This window comes from Choristoneura fumiferana, chromosome 5 (assembly GCF_025370935.1).
Source record: "Choristoneura fumiferana chromosome 5, NRCan_CFum_1, whole genome shotgun sequence".
Classification (NCBI taxonomy): domain Eukaryota; kingdom Metazoa; phylum Arthropoda; class Insecta; order Lepidoptera; family Tortricidae; genus Choristoneura; species Choristoneura fumiferana.
Genome location: NC_133476.1, coordinates 16,811,394 through 16,833,155, shown reverse-complemented (window position 1 = coordinate 16,833,155; position 21,762 = coordinate 16,811,394). Strand labels below are relative to the sequence as shown.

At 37.2% G+C, this 21,762-nt stretch overlaps 1 protein-coding gene and 1 long non-coding RNA gene across 4 annotated transcripts; both read right to left on the bottom strand.

Moving 5' to 3' along the window:
- On the bottom strand, positions 1 to 11,327 carry cn (Kynurenine 3-monooxygenase cn). 3 transcript variants are annotated; one of them, XM_074088176.1, is made up of 10 exons: positions 11,089 to 11,327; positions 10,824 to 10,893; positions 8,019 to 8,212; positions 6,703 to 6,751; positions 5,849 to 5,936; positions 5,212 to 5,380; positions 3,007 to 3,258; positions 1,522 to 1,752; positions 781 to 994; positions 1 to 170 (listed from the first exon to the last, which is right to left on the bottom strand). In XM_074088176.1, the coding sequence occupies exons 1-10, from the start codon at positions 11,152 to 11,154 to the stop codon at positions 64 to 66; spliced, it is 1,440 nt and encodes a 479-aa protein (XP_073944277.1). In that variant the 5' UTR covers positions 11,155 to 11,327; the 3' UTR covers positions 1 to 63. The 3 variants fall into 3 exon arrangements, with proteins under 3 accessions (XP_073944277.1, XP_073944276.1, XP_073944278.1); XM_074088175.1 differs by having other exon boundaries at positions 786 to 994; XM_074088177.1 differs by having other exon boundaries at positions 833 to 994; positions 11,089 to 11,324.
- Positions 11,328 to 15,798: 4,471 nt separating this feature from the next.
- LOC141427827 (uncharacterized) lies at positions 15,799 to 21,498 on the bottom strand. Its single transcript, XR_012451370.1, has 3 exons — positions 20,506 to 21,498; positions 20,298 to 20,425; positions 15,799 to 17,737 (listed from the first exon to the last, which is right to left on the bottom strand). It is a non-coding gene; the product is annotated as an uncharacterized lncRNA (long non-coding RNA).
- Positions 21,499 to 21,762: the final 264 nt, after the last annotated feature.

The following is a 21,762-nucleotide window of genomic DNA, read 5'->3' as shown; positions in this document are numbered from 1 at the left end:
TTTCTTTTTATAATGGTGTATATTTTATACATAGATGCATATATTTCTTTCATTTATTCAAAACTAAATGCTTAAAATACTGCTGAATTGTAAGTAAACTTTTATCGCCACGTGTAGATGAATCCGGAGACCGCAGAAGATGCCACGAACATGAAGAAATACAGAAGCATCTGGAAGAAATAGATATTATGTGTATAATAATAATAATAATAATATAATATCTTGGGATAAATTACACCAATATACCTAGCCACAAACTAAGCAAAGCTTGTACTATGGGTGCTAGACAACGGATAGACATACACATATAGATAAATATATACTTAAATATAATATATACAAACATCCAAGACTCAAATACAAACATTCGTATTCATTATACAAATATTTGCCCGTCTCGGGGATCGAACCCGCTACCGCTAGCTTCGTAGTCAGGGTCACTAACAACTTGGCTAACCGGTCGTCAAGTTGACAAAGGAGAGAAGTATAAGAAAATACAAACTGAAATATAGATGCACAGAAAACCATAAAAATAAGACCAGCGCCAGCGGTGGTGTAGCGGTATAGCACGCGGCACGGAATGCCGAGGACCTGGGTTCAATTCCCAGCGCTGTTCTTATTTTTCTTGTTTTTCTGTGCATCTATATTTCAGTTTGTATTTTCGATATGGGTTTTACGGGATGACCGTAAAAGTAACAAAAATTTGGAGTTGAAATAAAAAATACAAAAAGATTCCAAAAAACCAATCTTATTGAGAAGTAGACAGTAAGTTCCAAATACCGTGCCTTATCCAATGATTGACGTATAAGCTTCGTGGAAGCTTCAGACCTACCCTATCCTGCCACTTGCGGTTCTTGACGCACTGGCTGTAAGGCATCGTGGTGAAGGTGACAGAGTTGTAGAGAGGCACCCAGAAGTCCGGTAGCAGCCAGAAGATGAAATCGTCAACCGCTTTGCGGAGGCGGTACGACGGACGAGTCACAAGGTCACGCATCTGAAAAATGTTTAAAAAATAAAAGCATGAATGAAGTTAGAGTTTTTATTGCATTCAGTTCTGTTGATATGGTGTGGATACAGACAGACCTAGATAAACATACTATCAGGGTCTGACTGAAAATCAGCGATGTAGCGCTCGGGACTAATAACAGCCTATTCACTCGGATCTTGAATAGTTCTAATAGTATTTATCCGGAAAAACAAACGACCGAAGTGAACTCCATTCCTTAGTAGTTCACATTACCAAAGTTGGTGAAATAACCCTAAATTGTATAGGACATCGGGAAAATTAGACAGAGGAAGTGAATTCCATTCTCACTCACTCCGTATTACAAAAAATGAAGCAAAGCAAAGAATAAATGATTGAAATATGAACAACATAATAGTGGAGTCGCTGCCCACATCTGGCGGTAATCATTCATCGTTATCACACTACACTCGCCTACTGGTTAATAAGGGATATACTCCTATGCTTTATATCAGCGACAAAAACTATTCCAGGCCCAAAGAGCCTAGTTCACTTACCTCGATATAATTATACATGGCCAAATCGCTGATCGCGTGCGTGTCCTCCCATCTGGTCTCCGAGAACTCCTCCAATATTTCCGCCAGGCTGTCGTTATGCTTCTGGAACAGTCTGTCCAGCAGCGTGCAGTCTTCGAAGCCTGCGTTCATGCCTTGCCCGTAGAATGGGACGACGGCATGTGCGGCATCCCCTATTATTAATGCTTTATCTTCTACGTGGTAGGGACGACACTGGAAACAATATGTACGGTGAAAAGTACACTTGTCAGTTTTATATCAGGGAAGTAAATCAGGTTGATTATATGTCTGAGCCCTGAAGAAATTAAGGCCGCCTTTTTACTGTCAATTTCCAGCGTCTTAACAGAGAACAAGAAGACAGAGACGAAGTTCAACCTTAGACCAAATTGCAACTTTGCTGACACTATTTTAACAATACAATGAAACTCTAACTTCACTTATTTATATAAAGTTAGATACAACCCAGTTAATGTCTTATTGTGCGATAAAGATGGAAATTAAGTAAGCGCAGCTAATGCATAATTTTGAAATAAGTTCTTTAGTTTTTACGCTTCACCATGCATATCTTATTCTTTTCAGTTTATATTTTGGGATTAGCATTAATAATATAAATGTAATAAAACATATATAATATATAATAAAGCGCCTACACCCAAGTTCGGTCAGATCAAATACCAGTTATACAGTGTGTCACCGGCAGCCAGGCTTTTTTAAAGGGAGGAAGTAACATATTATTGTAACTTAACCGTGACATTAATTTAATTAATAAACTAAAATTCAGACTTTGTTAACTTTCTAACAAAATTATAATTGCCGGCAATGTACACCAAAGTAAATTGACAAGTAATAATCAAAGTATCTGTCGGCAGCCGACAGCCGTGTCATTTACACTTACTTGTCAATTTACTTTGCTGTACATTGCTGGCAATTATAATTTCGTTAAAAAGTTAACATTCTGAATTTTAGTTTATTAATTTAATTAATGTTATGGTGAAGTTGCAAAAATACGTTACTTTAACATCCCTTTAAAAAAGCCTGGCTGCCGGTAACACCCTATAGATAAAGAAGAACGTTAAGTTAACTAACATAAGCTCCACCCACGCGATCATTTATCTCGCAACACTTCTCATATTTCATTTTCGAGATTTTTTCGAATTACTTGAAAATTCAGTACTACGCTGGCAAAATTTCCCCCTTATGGAGAGAGCCATGTTAAAAAAAACTAACTAAAGTTAAAAAGTACGGTCAAGGAGTTTAATTCATTGGCCACCGTGGAACCATTTCACAGTAAACGTCATAGTGACAGATCATCGCATTAACAAGTATAGTCGTAATGACTTTTCCTTTGAAAAGGTTCCATGGTGGCCCATGAATTAAATTCCTTGACTGTACCTAAGCGTTTATGTATGTAAGATAATGCTACAATATTTTTAATTTTGCAGACTTCAACACTATTTATTTTCTTACCTTTACAGCAACTAAAGCAGACGGCGATCCTGCAAAGAAATCGGCAACCAAATTTTCTTTTCCTAACAACGGGATTGAATCAGGGAAATATTCTTGAAAGAATGCCAGTAGCTTTTCCTCGTTGTCCAAGTTCTTGAAGTGGTAGAACGGCATGAATAGAGTCACGGTCCATGAGCAGTCCTGATTGGGCAGCGCGATCATCATGAAGTTGCCCCGAGGCCAGATGTGAAGGTAGTTCGGCGGCATCTGGAACTGTATTCAGAGTTGGGTAAATAACTGTTTTATTGGTTGAGTTAAGGTTATAAATTTATCATCATCCCAGCCTATATACGTCCCACGGCTGGGCACAGGCCTCCTCTTAGGATGAGAGGGCTTGGGCCGTAGTTGCCACGCGGGCCCAATGCGGAGTTATAAATTTAAGCAATGTTATACCATGAATAATGTGGATTGACTTATGACAATGGTTATAAGTTCATCATTTCCTGGAGTCAAATTATCAAACATGTTGAGAGTAATCTGATGTTGATAATTCCAAATAATATTAGTTATATTATACCCAAAGACGCTGTAAATACAATTTTTAAGACTATAACAAGCGGCCCTGTTTGGCAGGTAACATTATGTCACTGTAGATTTATTATCCAATCAAACAACACTCAATGAAGATATCCGAGATGAGGCTGAGCCTAAAGATAAGAACATTTACGATTATGTGTTTATCGGGTTTTATTAGGTATTTAATCCGAGTTATAAAGATTTAAGAAGTACCTACCTAATGCATAGTACGTAGCGTAAATATAATATTCCCAGAGCTGGAAGACATTTTGCAATTGAGGGACCGAAAAACAAACAATAGTGGCTTAGGGAGCAAAGTGGTGACGCAGTTGCTGTCCATCGAATAGCTACAGTCTACAGTCAAGGGCAAAGATATCGACACGGGCAAAGTTGCAAAAATATGTATACACGGCCTTAACGTTAAGTGCATAAAGTCGTGTATACATATTTTTGTAACTTTGGCCGTGTAGTAGACTAATATTTTTAACGACTTCAATTGCATTTGTACCATATTGAAAGTTTAGCAAGGTCGAATATTTGTATACATTTATGTGGTCGCTATATGCACTATGCCTAGAAAAGGATTAAAAACACAAAAATACAGACCGCACTCTAAGTACAAATTGTCAACTCTCTCATACAAAAAGTAACAAGCATTGTAGTAGGTAGTAGGTACCCAGTTTTGGTCACTTACAATACTATCAAATGGAAAATGGTGGTATCTCAAAAAATCACTTTTGACTAATTAATTTATTCATTTATACCATTGTGTAGGTACCTAATTAAGTAATTCTGCATCAGATCAGCTAATATAATTTATACTATCCCAAAACCCCAAACCCCACCACACCATAACCCAAAACTGTTTTTTGAAATATCGCCCATTGCCTAAACCTTTTTCCAGGCATAGTGCATATAGCAACAACATAAATGTACACAAATATTCGACCCTACTATGTACACCATATGGAACAAAATCATTTGAAATCGTAAAAAATATAATTCGTTTTCAAATGAATCCATGAGGGATTCATTTGAAAACGAATTATTATGTTGTTAAGCTATGAGAGCTTAACAACATAAAACTATGATTAATTTTATCGCAGTACATCTAAGTTCGCGGGGCCTGGAAAAAGGTTACGAGGCGGAATAGGTCTCATGCGAAAGCTCAAAGTCACTCAAAGAGCGAGCTATGTTAGATTCGAAGTTTCCCTGCATAACCGGATCAGAAATGCGGAGATCCGCAGGGGAACTAAATATAGGTCTATCGATATAGGTCTGTGGAGTTGCCAGACTGAAATGGCAGTGGTCAGAGCACATTTCTCATAGAACCGACGGCCATTTGGGAAGTAATGTTCTGGACCCAGTTTCTTGCAGCATATTAGTCTAATAATATTAGTGTTTTGTCTCATATTGTCATACAATTTATGACACGAAACACTAATTGAGACACAGGGCCCTGGAGTGAGGACGCCAAACCGGAAGACTTAGCGTGGAAAGGCCCGCATCAAGATAGACCGACGATCTGGTGAAGATTGCTGTTGGATACGGCAACGCATAAGCGATCGTTGTGGAACTTTTTAAAATGTTAGTAACTAGTTAGGATACCAACACAAATCCAGTCAGCTATTTTTTTGTGTAGATACTTACTCCTCCATTATTATCAGCAGGTATGCAAAGCTCCATGTACCCGTGCTCAATGTACTTCTGGCTGTAGTCGAAGAGCGGCTGCTTCATCATGGACCTGCGTACTGCAGAGAACGCCCCATCCGCACCCAGGATCAAGTCAGCAGTTACATGGACGGTCTCTTTATCGGGCCTGAAATCATAGGGACTGCGGTGAAACTGAGCCACGGAACTAAATATATCTAAATAATAGAAGTATTGAGATAACTTGAAGTTAATTAATGACAAATTTCTTTCTTATAGTTTGTATAGTATAAATAACTAACTATAGTTTATTATATTAAAGGTTCTATAAAAGTAATAGGAAATAACAGATCGTGTTATAGTCTTAAGAAACCACCAAAGACCAACATCTACCCATTTATTTACAAGATAAAAACTATTTTATACCGGTAATGGTAAACGTTGAATTGGAAGGTAGGCCTTCTACGTATCTTCTACTATAAAGTTAATCTATTCGTGCAATAAACATAGCGGAAGATCAAATGCGTCAAATGCATTAGATTAGGAGCATTAAAGTTTAATTATGTCAATATCAGTTATATTTATGTCTATATTCCCAACGAGACTGACTAAATGGACAGAAAATGTTTATACTCACTTTTGAAATGTTAAAGATCCCTTCCGTAAATTGGCTTCTACCAATTTGTGATTAAAATATCTTTGGACGTTCTCGTATTTCTCAGATTCTGTGAAATTAAATGGACAATGTCGTACAGTAATTTTAAAAATTGTATATATATAATAAAATTGTAAATAGCGCTTGGGTTAGATTAGATTAGAGTATATTATGGTCAAGCACGCGTCGCGGATTCACGAGAACCCAGGTTCGATTCCCAGACATAGCCGCTCTTTTCAAGATTTTTCAATGTGTTCTGGTTTCAGTATAATTAGATAAAATAATTCTTAACATGAAAACTTAAAATAAATACAAAAATTGGGAAACAAAATTTCTGGAGTTTGAATGTGATAAATTAGTAGAAAAATCTCAAAGTCACATACCTAGTGTGCCGCTTTTAAGTGAATTTACGTTTTTATACATTTTTTTACCAATTTTGAATAATTTTGTATTTTCTATTTGGCAGCCTCAACGTACCAGATAACACGTGTTTTGCATTTAGTAGGCTCGCAGACCCTTAAGGCCCAGTTTTACCCCTTAAGGCACCAGACCGTAACACCTAGGTTTTACTTATTTACTCCCTTATTCATAACGCTTCTATACTTAACATTCGTTTGTTTTTATCTGCCACTTTGACATTTGCCTTTGCCAATTGCAGACAGATGGCATGCTCTCGTTTCGGAGGCCAAGACCCCTCTTTGGGTCCCTGAGCCAAATTAGTTAGTTAATTGCAGACAAAACATACATTTTTAATTTTTAATGAATAAGGGAGCTAGATGTCAGTGAAAAATAAATGCATATTATTTTGTTTTTAAACTTGGCTATAAGTTATTTACCTCGCAATAGTTGTGCGTTGAGATAATTTCTCCCAACTGAGTAAATACACTGTAAAAAAAATGAAAATTTAACATCCTGGGTGCTTAAATCAGTCTGCAGAAACATTTTACAGAAAGCAATGCAGTTTCAATCAAATTTAAAATAAACAGCCAAGTGTGAGTCGAACTCGCGCACCGAGTATTCCGCACGAAGTCGTAGATTCCTAAGAAAAATATAAGCAGTGTAGGGTCATTTTAGATTGGTTACTGACATAAATAAATAAATATCATGGGACACTTGACACCAATTGACCTAGTCCCAAACTAAGTAAAGCTTGTACTATGGATACTAGGCAACGGATAAACATACTTATGTAGATAAATACATATTAAACATCCAAAACCCGAGAACAAACATTCCTATTATTCATACAAATATCTGCCCCGGCCGGGAATCGAACCCGGGACCTCAAGCTTTGTAGTCAGGTTCTTTAACCGCTTGGCCATTCGGTCGTTAACAGCAACATAGGCAGACAGACATAAAACAAGCTTCATGTTGCCACGAGTAGAGTATAGAGTCAACTCGCGACCTTACCCACGTTGAGGTATTATTTGTTAGTGTGATAAGTTGTGTCCGGTTGTGGTAGTAGTAGATATGAGTGAGGATCATCATCATCCATCATCATCCCAGCCTATATACATCCCACTGCTGGGCACAGGCCTCCTCCCAGGACAAGAGGGCTTGGGCCATAGTTCCCACGCGGGCCCAGTGCGGATTGGGAACTTCATGACGCACCATTGAATTGCTTCGCAGGTTTGTGCAGGTTTCCTCACGATGTTTTCCTTCACCGCAAAGCTCGTGGTAAATTTCAAATGTAATTCCGCACATGAATTTCGAAAAATTCAGAGGTGCGAGCCGGGGTTTGAACCCACGATGCTCTGCTTGAGAGACGATAAGTCGAACCACTAGGCCACCACGGCTTCTACTAGGCCACCACGGCTTCTACTAGGCCACCTCGGCTTCTACTAGGCCACCACGGCTTCTACTAGGCCACCACGGCTTCTTGAATTATCACTAGTAATTATCACTTGAATTATCACGAGTGAGGATCACTAAAGTTTAAAGGTTTCTGCCCATCATCCACCATACCATCATACCATGAGTTTGTATTTGTAATAGCAGCGTTTCAGGCAAAAAAAAACTTTTTATTGAAAAGTATGAAAGTATGCCCACTAGCACGGTTCTTAACCAACGTTAAACTCCGTGTCTACCAAGTTCCTATTACGATCACGGTATGATACAGTGTACTGAGTAGATACTTTTAAGCATTACGTACCTGGTTCGTTCTGGAATCGTACGGTATGGCGTACGTAGAGCCGTCCGTGCGATGAATCATGCGCGCTCGCATAGGGATCCCGTGCTGATTTATCATCAGGTCCTCGAGACCCACATCCTTAAGCGCTGTGCGCCCGCGCAGGGAGAGTGCGAGGTTGATAGACCTGCCCCGAGCTTGAGGGGTCTTCTGTATGTCTGTAATAATATGGTAGACACAATACAATACAATGACTTATCATTGTACATTCGATTTCAAATATATCTTTACACTTTAATCTTTTGTCATCGCAACCCTTCTGACAATTTTATACAAAATTTCAAACACGAAGTGACAGCGACAAAGTAGTAAAGTGTAAACATATCTTTGACCTCACTTGAACATCACAATAATAAGCGATACAGAAAACAAGTATGGTCAAGGACTTTAATTCATGAGCCATCATGGAACCATTTCACAGTAAACATCATAGTGATATTTCATTAATTACCAAGGAAAATTGTATTAACTTTTCCTTTGAAAAGGTTCCATAATAAAACAAAACAAAAATGAAATAATTGGGTAGTTTCCTCGGCAAAAAATATATTATTCAATCAGTGTTTTTCAATCTGTGGTTCGCGACCCCCTAGGGGGTCGCAGGTGCCTTTTAAGGGGGTTGCAGTATCCTTAAAATACTCTCACCATTATTGTGTATGATTATTCAGTGCTTGTATTATCAAAGTAAAATAATACAACTAACAAGTGGAGGTAAGCAGGGGCCACGGAATGCTAAGGACCTGGATTCGATTCCCAGCGCTGATCTCTTTTTTTCTGGGTTTTTCCTGTGCGTCCATGTTTCAGTTTGTATTTTCATTAGCAAACTAGTTTAATTGTGCCTACCTACTTGTACGTTGTATCTAACATTTAATGACAGAGGGAGAAAAAGTTTTTTCTAATCAGTTATTTAAATAACAAAGTTTGTTTAAAACCATTAAGCCAAGTCACGACTAATGGAAACTTATTTAAATTTTATGATAACAACTAAGTTACCAATGTACCAATTAATTTCGTAATCAATTTAGTAGAATATATTAACCTAACATCATTAAATGAAAATAATTGATTCATAAACAGAGTAGGTATGCAATATACAGTAGGGTGGGTTCCAAACGAAAATCAAATCTTATAACTAGTACATGACGATGTAGAGTTTAATGTCATGACATATATTTTAGGATTCTGTTTTAGGTACTTTTACTATGTTCGTCCTCTGAGTTTTTCGACTAATGTGCGAAATTACATTTGAAATTTACCACGAGCTTTACGGTGAAGGAAAACATCGTGAGGAAACCTGCACACACCTGTGAAGTAATTCAATGGTATGTGTGAAGTTCCCAATCCGCACGGGCCCGCGCGGGAACTACGGCCCAACCCTCTCATTTAGAGAGGAGGCCTGTGCCCAGCAGGTCGACGTAAATAGGCTGGGATGATGATGATGATGATGACTATGTCCGTCTGTCTCTCCATCCTAGCTAAGTAGCACTACATTACAGTTATGCATGGCTTCACAATTATTATCATACTAGCGTTTACCCGCGGCTTCGCACACGTAAACCATTAGATCCAGCAGCTGAATTGAATTTCCGGGATTTTTAAAAATACCCGTTGTTTTCATTGACGTTACATTAAAAACAATCATGACAAATTTCATAAGTCTAAGCCCAGCGGTTGTTATTTCGGGATTGTATCCCTATCTCGTGGGAATATCGGAATAAAAATTAGCCCATGTTTTATTCCAGATGTCCAGCTATCTAAATACCAAATTTCATCCAAATCCGTCCAGCCGTTTCAGCGTGAAGGAATTACAAACATGCTCACTCACTCACAAACTTTAGCATTTATAATATTAGTAGGATTAGTATTAGCTAAGTTTTTGTCGATCTTGTCATCATCAAAAAAAATTATTATTATGATGACAAAGATTGAGGTTCGAAATTTTAGTCGCTTGTCTGCCATAACCGTTATAAAAATCATCTCTATCACAAAAAAAAATCCACGACATCGTGAGAGTTGCGGTCAACCGGTGGCTGCAAGTGGCGAGTTGTCGTTCACTGTGGCATTCTAAGGGGGAGGATGATGATGATGATGATGAAAAAGTCTATAAAATCTATACATATAACACAGCTGAAGAGGGTCGAAAGTCTGTACATGGAAGATATTCGAAAAAAAATTGGCTGAGGATACTTAAGAATCGATAACAGCATACGTTAAGGACCTAGGTACAACAGTTTTTAGATTTTTGTCTGTTTATTTGACCGCGCATCACGTGAAAACCACTGAACCGATTTAGATGAAATTCGGTATAAGGACAGTTTGAGTCCATAGGAAGGAAATAGGATAGCTTTTATCCCGGAAATTGCATTGTTCCCGCGGGATAGCGATAACCGAATTTTACGCGGACGGAATCGCGGGCAACAGGTAGTTTAGCATAACAACGCCTTTGTCTCTTTACTGAGTACAGTTATATAAATCTCGCTTTATGTTAGAAGTTAGATTCACTTAATATGGACCGATTAACATAAAACAACGTTCTAAAAATACAACATTGTACCTACTCTTAGTCTATATAAATAAAAATGAATCGTAAAATGTGTTGCTAAGCGCAAAACTTGGGAACTGCTGGATCGATTTATTTTTGTTGTGTGCGTTACTGTCAGAAGGTTATTATGGAAGAAAATACAGAAAAAATACAACGGGGGCGAAGCTAGGGAACAGCTAGTTACCTACCTATAATCATCAATTAATAATTCACAATATTCAAACGCTTACCTTCTCTGTATTCATAAAGATGAACTTGATGACCTCTTTTTGCCAAATAAAGAGCCTCCAAGGATCCAACCTACAAAAACGAAGACTGCTTAGCAATTGAGAAAAATAAATAATTAACAAGAAACACGAGTTTAAATCGCAATTAGGATCCATTTTGACCACAATTACCAGAGACATAAAGTAATTCCCAGTTTCATAGTAATTTTTCAATTAATTTATCTACCCTCGGAATGATTTAACTACTGTCGAAAAAGGAGGTACTTACTAATCCACCACCGACAACAGCGATATTCAGCTGACTTTTTGATTTTCCGTTCTGAAGTTGAGCCATCACTACGTCACTAATCTATTCACTGATTCAAAATAACATAAAACGTAAGTATGATGTAAATAATCACTTTTAGTTATCAAAAAAACTATTGTTTAACTAATGTTTGAGACAGTTTATCGCTCGGCCTCGATGTCAGCTAAGATCGAAAGCTCAAACTCGACTAAATGTGACTAAACACAACAACTCTGTTTAAATGTTACTACATTTTACTATCAAACGATACTGTTACAGAAGAACCTATCCATTCCACGTTTTACTTTGCAGTACTCTACTCTAGATCAATGAAATAGAGCAGTGTATGTAACTTAATAGTAAATTGTCTTGTTAAATCTGATTTCTAGGCCAATCATCGCTTTTCAATATTGACCTAAAGACATTGAGGTTTAATTTTATCTCATACTTGCTGATTTTCATTGTAATAATAGTAATAAAACGATGTAATATCTAATCACATTGATGTGATTCGGTGTCGTCAAGAAAAATGTATGTACTTAGTACGAAATCGAAACTGTTTCAGAGAGTTTGTTATTATAAAACAGTCTAACAGTTTCAATGTATTAACGTTTTCATTGGACATGTTTGGCACGGGATATTATAGCCCGCGACTGCCTTTGATAAACTTACGGTATGTCGCAGCTAATCCTTGCTAATCCATACTTACTATACTTACTTAATATTATAAATGCGAAAGTGTGTGTGTTTGTGTATGTTTGTCCGTGTTTCACGTCGAAACACATTTTTTTTTTCGTTATAATATATTTGTATACAAAATCTTGAAATACATAAAATAGGGTTATTTGTGGAATAATACGCCAGGCAAATGTCCTCCTAGGCTTTGCTGGCACATACGCACTCTTTTGTCAAAATTTTCTATGACCATTTTGCATATGTGCAGCTGAATTTCTCTAATGCAGCGTCGAATTTCCTCTTTTAAAGCAGTGCCATTTGAACGGCTTGTTTTTGGACGACCAGTGGAATGAACATCATGAATTGATCCACTCTCCCTGAATTTTGCAACCACTCTGCTCGCTCACAGTTGATGAAGTCAATATTCCGACCATATTTTGCACGGAATTTTCGAACCGTACACGCCAAACTTCTTTTGATATATTGTTCAATAATAAAAACGTGTTGATCTTTCGTATAACCCGCCATTTTTGCAAACCCTAAACATTCAGCTGTCAAATAGTTTTTTTTTAGGATTGCCAGCACTAAAATGCAAAAATGGCGGCAAATTTAAATCTTGCGTCCTTTTTAGGACACCCGATAGTTTTTTTCCCGGAAAAACTCCACGTAAAAATAACATCGTTCCGGCGAGATACTGATAAACGGTTTCTTCGCATATACGGAGTTGCGAATAAAAACTAATATTGAAATAAATCTAATGATAACTTTAACATGTCCTAACTCAAATGATAAACATTTATCTGGAAATTTATATATTGATTAGCTTATTTTCCCTAAACACGTTATCTCTTGGTCACAATATAGACATATATATATATTGTGTCTTGGTGCTCTTAATATTGAACTCCACACTATATCATATCAGTATTGAATTAGGTATCAAATAAAAGATACTTTTCTACTAGCAAATAGAACAAACCTTGAACAATAAAAATATAATATATCAATTGCCTGTTACCTACTGTAATTTATGAAATGTTATGAAACGAACTAAGTATACCTACCATGTACATTAGTAACGAAATGTGTTTCAGATTTTATTTGTGGTGATGTAGATGTAGAATAGAATAGAATAGAATAGAATAGAAGACATTTATTCACATTCACAAAGACACACAAATACAACCAAACTAAAAAACAACAACAGCAAACACAAATAAAACAAAAAAAAGAAAAACAAAAATGTATGTGGTGAGGGTGGTGTATGTAATGTAGGTGGTGAATAATGTTTTGCCATCGTATTTTGTCGGTAAAGTTCGTATTTATCTTGCTTTCTCAACTCGCTTACTGAATTATGATTGTTTTTTTTTGAGTCTTTTTGTATTTTTGATTTCAACTCCAAATTTGTTACTTTTACGGGTATCCCGTTAAACCATATCGAAAATTCAAACTGAGACATGGATGCACAGAAAAATGCTATAACCCCTACACCACTGCTGGACAGGAATCTAGACACTAATTTTTCCTGTGCATACATATCTCAGGTTGTAATATTTATACTATGCTACTTAAGCAGCAGCACTAGCGACATCTATGTTTCGTTAAGAGACGTCAGATTCTTTCGGAACTAACCGCTCACCCAGACAACTCAAGTTGGTGAATGCACATTGCTAGTGGTTACTATTGATAATCATCTAAACTGGAAAAAACATATTGAAAATTGTAAAACTAAACTGTCTCAATTTATATATGCTGAGCATTCTCAAGGCCAATACCAGCACGGCTTGTGCGTTGGCAGCGTACCATGCGCACGCGTCCGCCTGGCTGCGCTACGGGCTGCTGCTGTGGGGACACAGCTCCGATGCGCACCAGCTCTTTATTATGCAGAAGAAGTGTCTGAGGATCTTAGCCAATATCCACCAACCGAACAGTTGCAAACCATGTTTTAAAAAATTTAATATATTGACCCTTCCATCGCTATATATCCTGGAAACAGCAATATTTGTTAGAAAAAACCTACACTTATACCAATTTTCAAAAAGTGCCCGTCGAACCCATAAACTTATCCTTCCAGAACCCATACTAGAAATCTACAAAAACAGCCCGTATTATAGAACAAGTAACATATACAACAAATTGCCGTTAAATATTAAGAATATAAATAGTAATACATTATTCATAGCTAAATTAAAAACAGATCTATTAGAAAAATGTTATTATTCTACTAAGGAATTTATGGATGAATGAAAATATCATTCAATTTAAATTATATTATGTTACTATACGCATTTTTGTAAACAGGATATTATTGTGCCATAATAGTTTATAAAGCCAAATGACTAAGTTGAAGATCGACGATGGCAGTATCATTTCATCGAAACCGGAGTTGTTGAGAGAGCTCGAAAGGTTTTACAAACAGTTATATGCCTCGACACAGAAGCCCGTTGTAGGTGCAGCTCAAGATACCAGAGCTAAACTAACCCGTCATTACACTGAAGACATCCCAGATATCAGCCTGTACGAGATTAGAGTGGCTCTCAAACAACTTAAAAACAACAAGGCTCCGGGGGATGACGGAATCACGTCAGAACTTCTGAGAGCGGGTGGTAAACCGGTACTTGTAGTCCTCCAGAGGTTATTTAATTCCGTCATACTTGAGGGTACCACGCCGGAAGCATGGCACAGGAGTGTGGTGGTGCTCTTCTTCAAAAAAGGCGACAATACCTTATTGAAGAACTATAGACCCATCTCACTCCTGAGTCATGTATACAAGTTGTTTTCGAGGGTCATTACGAATCGTCTCGAGCGAAGGTTTGATGATTTCCAGCCTCCCGAACAAGCTGGATTCCGTAAAGGCTTTAGCACCATAGACCACATTCACACGCTCCGCCAGATTATACAGAAGACCGAGGAGTATAATCGGCCACTATGTTTAGCGTTTGTGGACTATGAAAAAGCCTTCGATTCAATCGAGACCTGGGCTGTACTGCAGTCCCTTCAGCGATGCCATATTGGCTATAGATACATCGAGGTGTTAAAGAGTTTGTACAGCAGCGCCACTATGTCGATCCGGTTGCAGGACGAGAGTACACAACCAATCCAACTGCAGCGAGGTGTGAGACAGGGAGACGTTATTTCTCCGAAACTGTTCACAAATGCGTTGGAGGACGTTTTCAAGCTCTTGGACTGGAACAGGTTCGGCATCAATATCAACGGCGAGTACATCACCCATCTTCGTTTTGCCGATGATATAGTCATAATGGCGGAGTCGCTGGAGGAGCTCAATACTATGCTCAGTGACCTCAGTATCGTCTCCCAACAGGTGGGTCTTAAGATGAACATGGACAAGACTAAAATCATGTCAAATGTCCATGTCACACCCGTGCCGGTTATCGTTGGGAGTGATGTACTCGAAGTTGTTGACCACTATGTTTACCTTGGACAAGTTGTCCAGTTGGGTAGGTCCAACTTCGACAAAGAGGTCGCCCGAAGAATCCAACTCGGATGGGCAGCGTTCGGGAAACTTCGTGATGTCTTCTCGTCCAATATTCCGCAGTGCCTGAAGACTAGAGTCTTCGACCAGTGTGTGTTGCCAGTGATGACTTATGGCGCTGAGACGTGGTCCTTAACTGTTGGCCTCTTAGAGAGGCTCAAAGTCACGCAACGAGCTATGGAGAGAGCTATGCTTAGAGTTTCTTTGCGCGATAGAATCCGGAATACGGAAATTCGTCGAAGAACTAAAGTCACTGACATAGCTGGAAAAATATGCAAATTGAAGTGGCAATGGGCAGGCCACATCGCTCGAAGAACAGATAACCGTTGGGGGAGAAAAGTCCTCGAGTGGCGACCACGAACCGGAAGACGAAGCGTTGGCAGGCCTCCCACCAGGTGGACTGACGACATCGTGAGAGTGGCGGGAAACCGGTGGATGCAAGTGGCAAGTTGTCGTTCATTGTGGCGTTCTAAGGGGGAGGCCTTTGTCCAGCAGTGGACGTCTTCGGGCTGATGATGATAATAGTTTATAACAGTCTAATTTAATTTATAGTATAATGTAACCGTGTTTTTAAGCTTTAATGCAAGTACAATCTTACTTTTTAGTTGTTTAATAGAATTAGATAACATTATTATAAATGTGGCTATACCCTACCAGGGTGCATAATATTGTAAGACTTATTAGAATAAGGTCTTATGTATTTTATGTTTTTTGCCAAATAAATAAATTCTAAATACTAAATACTACAAAAGCTACCACAGAAAAATATCTGTACTGTCGATTTTTCCTTTGGCTGTACTACCACAGGAAATCAATCGATAGGACACCCAATACCAAACATTTGGATCACAATAGTAATTCGAAACGCGACACACGAGCCAAAGCCGAGGTTTTACATTACCCGGGCGACAGCCTACAGGGCTACTACGAAATTCGAAAATTGAAGTTCATATCGTGCCGTCCCGCTGACGCTTATATTTAATACGAGAGAGAGGGACGGTACCCTCCTGCTTAAAAACCACGTGGAAAGCAAAGTTTGCCTTATATTATATTGTAATTATTACTTGTTGTTAGGCGTGATACGAGTAAGTAAGTCCCGATTGTGGAATATTTCGGTTTAAAGAAGAAATTTTTATTACTCTCAAAAGAAATTTACGTTTCACTTAATGAGAAATCATGCATGTTAGTAGTGAACGTTATTGATTTATTACAATACATTATACATTACATCACATTAGTGTTGTTAATATTTACAGAAACTTCCGTTAAGAATCATGGTTATTTTTAATCTGCATAAGAAAGCATTATATTATTAATGTCCACACTAGTAGTTTATGCAACTGTTACGCAGTAAGGGTCCTTAAAACAAGAGTGTGGTTTTATGAAACGAGGCGTAGCACGGTAGCAGAGTTTCATAAAAGGATCTCACGAGTGTTTTAAGGCCTAATTACGTACAGTTGCATACATTACTTTATCTACATCCATATATTAAATCCTCTATCATGCGTTCAAGAACCATTGAGAATGACCTGCATTGCAACAAGAACTATGTCTGCCCCACAAGCTCCTGTGCCCGAAGATGAACTGCGCCACCGCTCCGTTGCGGTAATGTTCATTACTTACGATGTCGATTTCAGTATCGTAATTTGAACATTACGATATCGATTTCGGTGTCGTAATGAACATTACGATACTGCGGTGTTCATCACAGAATCCAATGTCGTAATGATGGTTGTTATCTATAGTTTTTTGAACGCATAATGAAGAACTTGCTATATGGGTGTAGATAAAAATACAAGTAGCTCCGCGTAGTTGCTATGTCTAGACGGTTGAGTTAGGGACCTACGTAGTTTGGTATAGGTAGTGCCACCAGAGTTGAAGTCACGCACACAAGAACATGTCGTTCATTTAATTCATTGTCCTTTTATAAAATCAGTTATTTTTGTAGCTGTGTGTGTAATCATTCACTTTAACTCTCGTGGCGCTACATATATTACTAGTTAGTCACTCGTATGTGTCAAGTGGTAACATGAAATAAATGTTTTTATTTATTTATTTGTTTATTATTACGCTAGTGGTGGGCGACAATAGATAACCATACTCAATAGCCGACAGGTGACCCTAACGGGAGCGCCAAAGTTCGCATACTCTTCGCTAGCCATACCGTAATTTTTGTCCGAATCATCGTTTGTAATAATTTTTTTCCACTAAAAACTTATTTTTTTCTTAAATTTTTAAATGGTCATTAGGTTAGGTACTATAGGTCAGGTTAGGTTTGTTTTAAAAAAATCTGTACAATTATTGGATTCAGAGTAGAGTTATGACAAACGATAATTCGGACAAACATTACATTCGGATTGTCAATAAGTATGCGAGCTGATATGGACCCGACACTAAAAAGTGGCTGCATGTGTGTTTCTACGTTAGCGTTTATGTATGTGTCCTTATCCGTCTTCTTGATCGCTGAAAAAAGACAAAAAATAAATAAGACTCTGTTTATGTCCTCAAACACATGACGTGCATTTAGACATAATTGAGTGCATGCTGTATGAATACAGCTGAAAAAAAGAAGGAACAATATCTAACATAACACTAAGACATGTAACTAACCCCTTTTCTGCAAATAAATATCATCTTATCTTCAACATTTTATTCCACTTCCTACATAGATAGTGTCTAATTATTTACATGCACTTGTACAATCGAAGACATAGAGATATCTACTATACAGCCATACGCCATAGCGTCAAATATTCGGCCTTATCGTTAGTGGCATAAAGTTGTAGGTATATTTTTGACGTCTTGGTACATAAGTAGGTATCCTTTTGATTTGTATGGCGTAGGGAAATGGGTATGCAAGTTCTGTCAGTTTTATGAGCAATGTCCCGTCATCATCATCATACCAGCCTTAGAACATTCACTGTTGAACATAATATGCTTCCCGCACAGCAATGCCTATACAGTCTGTTCAATATAGGAATGCACAGAAGGAAAATAGGCTCTTTATAATGCACGCTTTAGGAAGTCATTTAATAAATTTCATTATTTTGGTATACGGTCCAAACTTAATTCTAATTAAAATATCGAAGACGTCAACATAGTTTCAATTGTTCATTAACTTACTGTTGCTCGCGACTCCGTTCAAGTAGAATTCGTTTATTGCTATCCCGCGGAAACTATGCAATTTTCGGAGATAAAAACTATTCTGTGTCCTTTCCCCGGGACTTGTACTATGTGTATACCGAATTTCACCTAAATCGGTTCAGCGGTTAAGACGTGAAGTGGTAGGTAACAAACAAACATACAGACTTAAAAACTTTCGCAATTATAATTAATATTATTGAGATTAACATTACTATTTTTCATATCATAATTTAAAAAAAACTTTTCCTATTTTGTTATTTTGGCAGAGGTAAAGAACATTCTGCAAGAAACGGGACGTTTAGAATATTGTTAACTCAAAAAATATTCTATACATTATTTGTAGCTTTTAATCGCCAGTTTTGATCAAAATGTGATGACCTTTAATCATATACGAATATTTAACTTTTCACTGCACCAAATTTGTTGAAATTTTGAATGGAAAAAAGCTTGAACTTCATAGCAGAAACTACGCATAGAATATTTTTAAACAGGGAATGAGAGCGGATGATTCCACTAAACACAGTTATTAAATTATGTATAAATATAAATCGAATTGATATGATGTAGCAAATTACGGGTTCATATTGAGTTATTTTGTAAGTACATTACATTAATCTAATTACAAAGTAAACAAAATTATGACTTTATCTTATTACTTCTTTTATTCATCATCATCATCATCATCATTATTAGGTACGACTTCACAAAAAATGTTTAGAACCCCTGCTTCTGTGACCTTCTAGAGTCCAATGTTATCCTGAATAGACTATAGCAGGGTTTCTCAAACTTATGGCTCCACGTACCCCTGTTAAAGTTTCTAGACGACAGCGAACCCCTACCCCAACTACTAGTTGAAATAAAAAATACAAAAAGACTCCAAAAACCAATCTTAATCATCTTGCCAGTCTTGCAGCCACCATCAAGTAAATCTTGTCGCGAATCCCCTACCGTCGAATAGCGGTACCCCACTTTGAGAAACCCTGGACTATAGAAACTAATAATTTGGTCATTAAGGCCTACTGTTCCGATCAGAGATTATATTAACCGGGAAAATCAATAATGTTACCAATTTATTGACACAAGGAGCAGTAATAAGAGGATACTTTACATGCCTTTAACCAGCTGTGGGAAACTTTAATCAGATTAGAAATAAGTTTTTGGTAAAAAAAACATTTTTAATACAAGCTTTTTTGCTGACTGTACTTTTTATCGACTTTGCATTGTCACCCAAACTACATTTGCTCGACGTCGATGCCATTAACCGTTGAACAGTTCCATCCTGCGGAGACGATTATGGCCGGAATCCCAGGATATGTCACTACCAGATTATTATATTGTCACGCAATTTACATAAGTATGCCAAATGTCAAGTTAATCCAACTACTGGAAGTTGGTTGAATTTAACTTGCAAGATTTGACAACAGACAGACAACGGGGCAGGTGAAACTAAATAAAAGCTTTTAAAAAACGGGTTAAGGGTCGGTGTTTATATACTGGGTGTGGCTAGTACCTACCACGAGCAAAAAATTAAAACATAGATCGTCCTCGTTAAACTGAACAACATTAGTTCAGCGACTTTTTATTAATAATGGAGTCTTTAGATTTTCCCTTTTTTATACAAATTAAATACTGCTATCAATGTACGCCACCCTAGAACACAACTGACGTCGCCTTTCACGCTATAAACATCAAGCATTTCGCTTTATATTGCTTCTTCGAATAAACTTAAAAGTGTAATAAAAGTTAAAAAAACTAATTATTATTAAAAGTAGCTGAACTATTGTTGTTCAGTTTGACAAGTATGATCTATGTTTTAATTATTTGCTCATATTACAGGCCACACCCGTTATAGAACCTTTATAAATGCCAAGTTACTTACAAAATTCCATTGTCGTTTGGGTTCATCATGAAAAGAAAACCACGTATATTGCAATAAACGTTAAGAAATATGCCATAGGTGGCATCTTGCTTCAAAAAAAAGAACTCTTGGTGTAAGGGCCGGGTTATCTGAAACCAATCAACCAATTTTTCGTAAAATTTTACACTTCCGCAAATTATTTAAACGACTGTTATGACGTTGTACTTACAGAATACCAATTTTGTTAAAATTCTTCACGAGAGAAACACCGCGTACAATAAAATTGCTAGCCAAAAGCACGAAGGCATTTTTATTCTTTATCGACTTCAAAAAAGAACTTATTAATTCATTTTTCTTTTATAATTAAACAGAAATTAATGGTGCACGTCCAAATTGTAGAAGCAACAACTCCAAACAGGTTTCACAACACTACTCGTGCTGAGAAGAATCTGAAGTTGTCTCGTTTACGTACACTAGTATTTATATTGGAATGCATTCAATTATCAAAAATATCATTATTGTTAGTTTGCTATAAACAGGGACTAGACTTATAAACAATGATATCATATTTTATTGTTTCTCTGCGAACTTACGTAACTACAAGACAAATTACGTTAGAACCAATCAGTCTTTGCAGGGGTGGGAAACTTTTTTTATAAAACTGAAACTCTTACAGAATTTTAGTTTCCAATCGATTCGTCAGGATAACAACAACATAACTGCTCCAAAAATGAGAAGTATATAGAGCGTACACTTCTCCATCGTGCTTTGAGAAGTCTAATATCTCGGTACGTAGGCGGTACAATTTGCAGAACAATCAGCAATGATCCTGAAGATACTGGATCCGATTTGTGCCTCGCCTGCATTATTTTTATAGGGGTTCGAGGGCATTTATTAACTGGATGATCAAACCCTGGTAATGGGTTGTTTTATTTGCAATTTTTGTTTGCCTCTTGTTAGCCTAGATATTAAAATGATTATACTTGTCATTTATTTTTAGCTCCAAGAGTAGGCGAAGCATCAACAGATCCCGCACTAGGACATCTTGCCGGACGGTATGGTGTTCCGTTTTTTAAGAATAAGAATAATTTATTGTCAATAACTGTGTACAATTATAAGAAGTTATAAATCAAACAGTTTATCCATTTCGTACTTACAATATTTAGTGAATTTTAGTGAGTAACTTACAATTAAAAATTTAAAATAATATTCATTCCGGTTGGAGAAACATTTGGTTAGTAACCATTCCTTTAGTTTCTTTTTAAACTGTGCTCTATCTAGTGATTTAAGAAATTCAGGCATGATTGTGAATTTACGATTCCCGTGATACATGAACTTTTTTAAGTATGTAGCTTGACGATCGAACTGGACATAAGTCAAATTTATACTGGGATCGCAGATTTAACTTAGAGCTATTTTTTTACATGTTCTTCATGGTCTTTGACAGATACTATAAATTTCGAGTATATAGATACAGGTGACAGTC

Excerpts from the sequence above, each read along its gene's own strand:
- cn (XM_074088175.1), bottom strand. The coding sequence starts at position 11,154 with ATGGCTCAACTTCAGAACGGAAAATCAAAAAGTCAGCTGAATATCGCT. Across the intron at positions 5,937-6,702 it reads CAACGCACAACTATTGCGAG|AATCTGAGAAATACGAGAAC; the intron begins GTAAATAACTTA and ends TTAATTTCACAG. Across the intron at positions 5,381-5,848 it reads GGATCTTTAACATTTCAAAA|GCCCGATAAAGAGACCGTCC; the intron begins GTGAGTATAAAC and ends CTATGATTTCAG.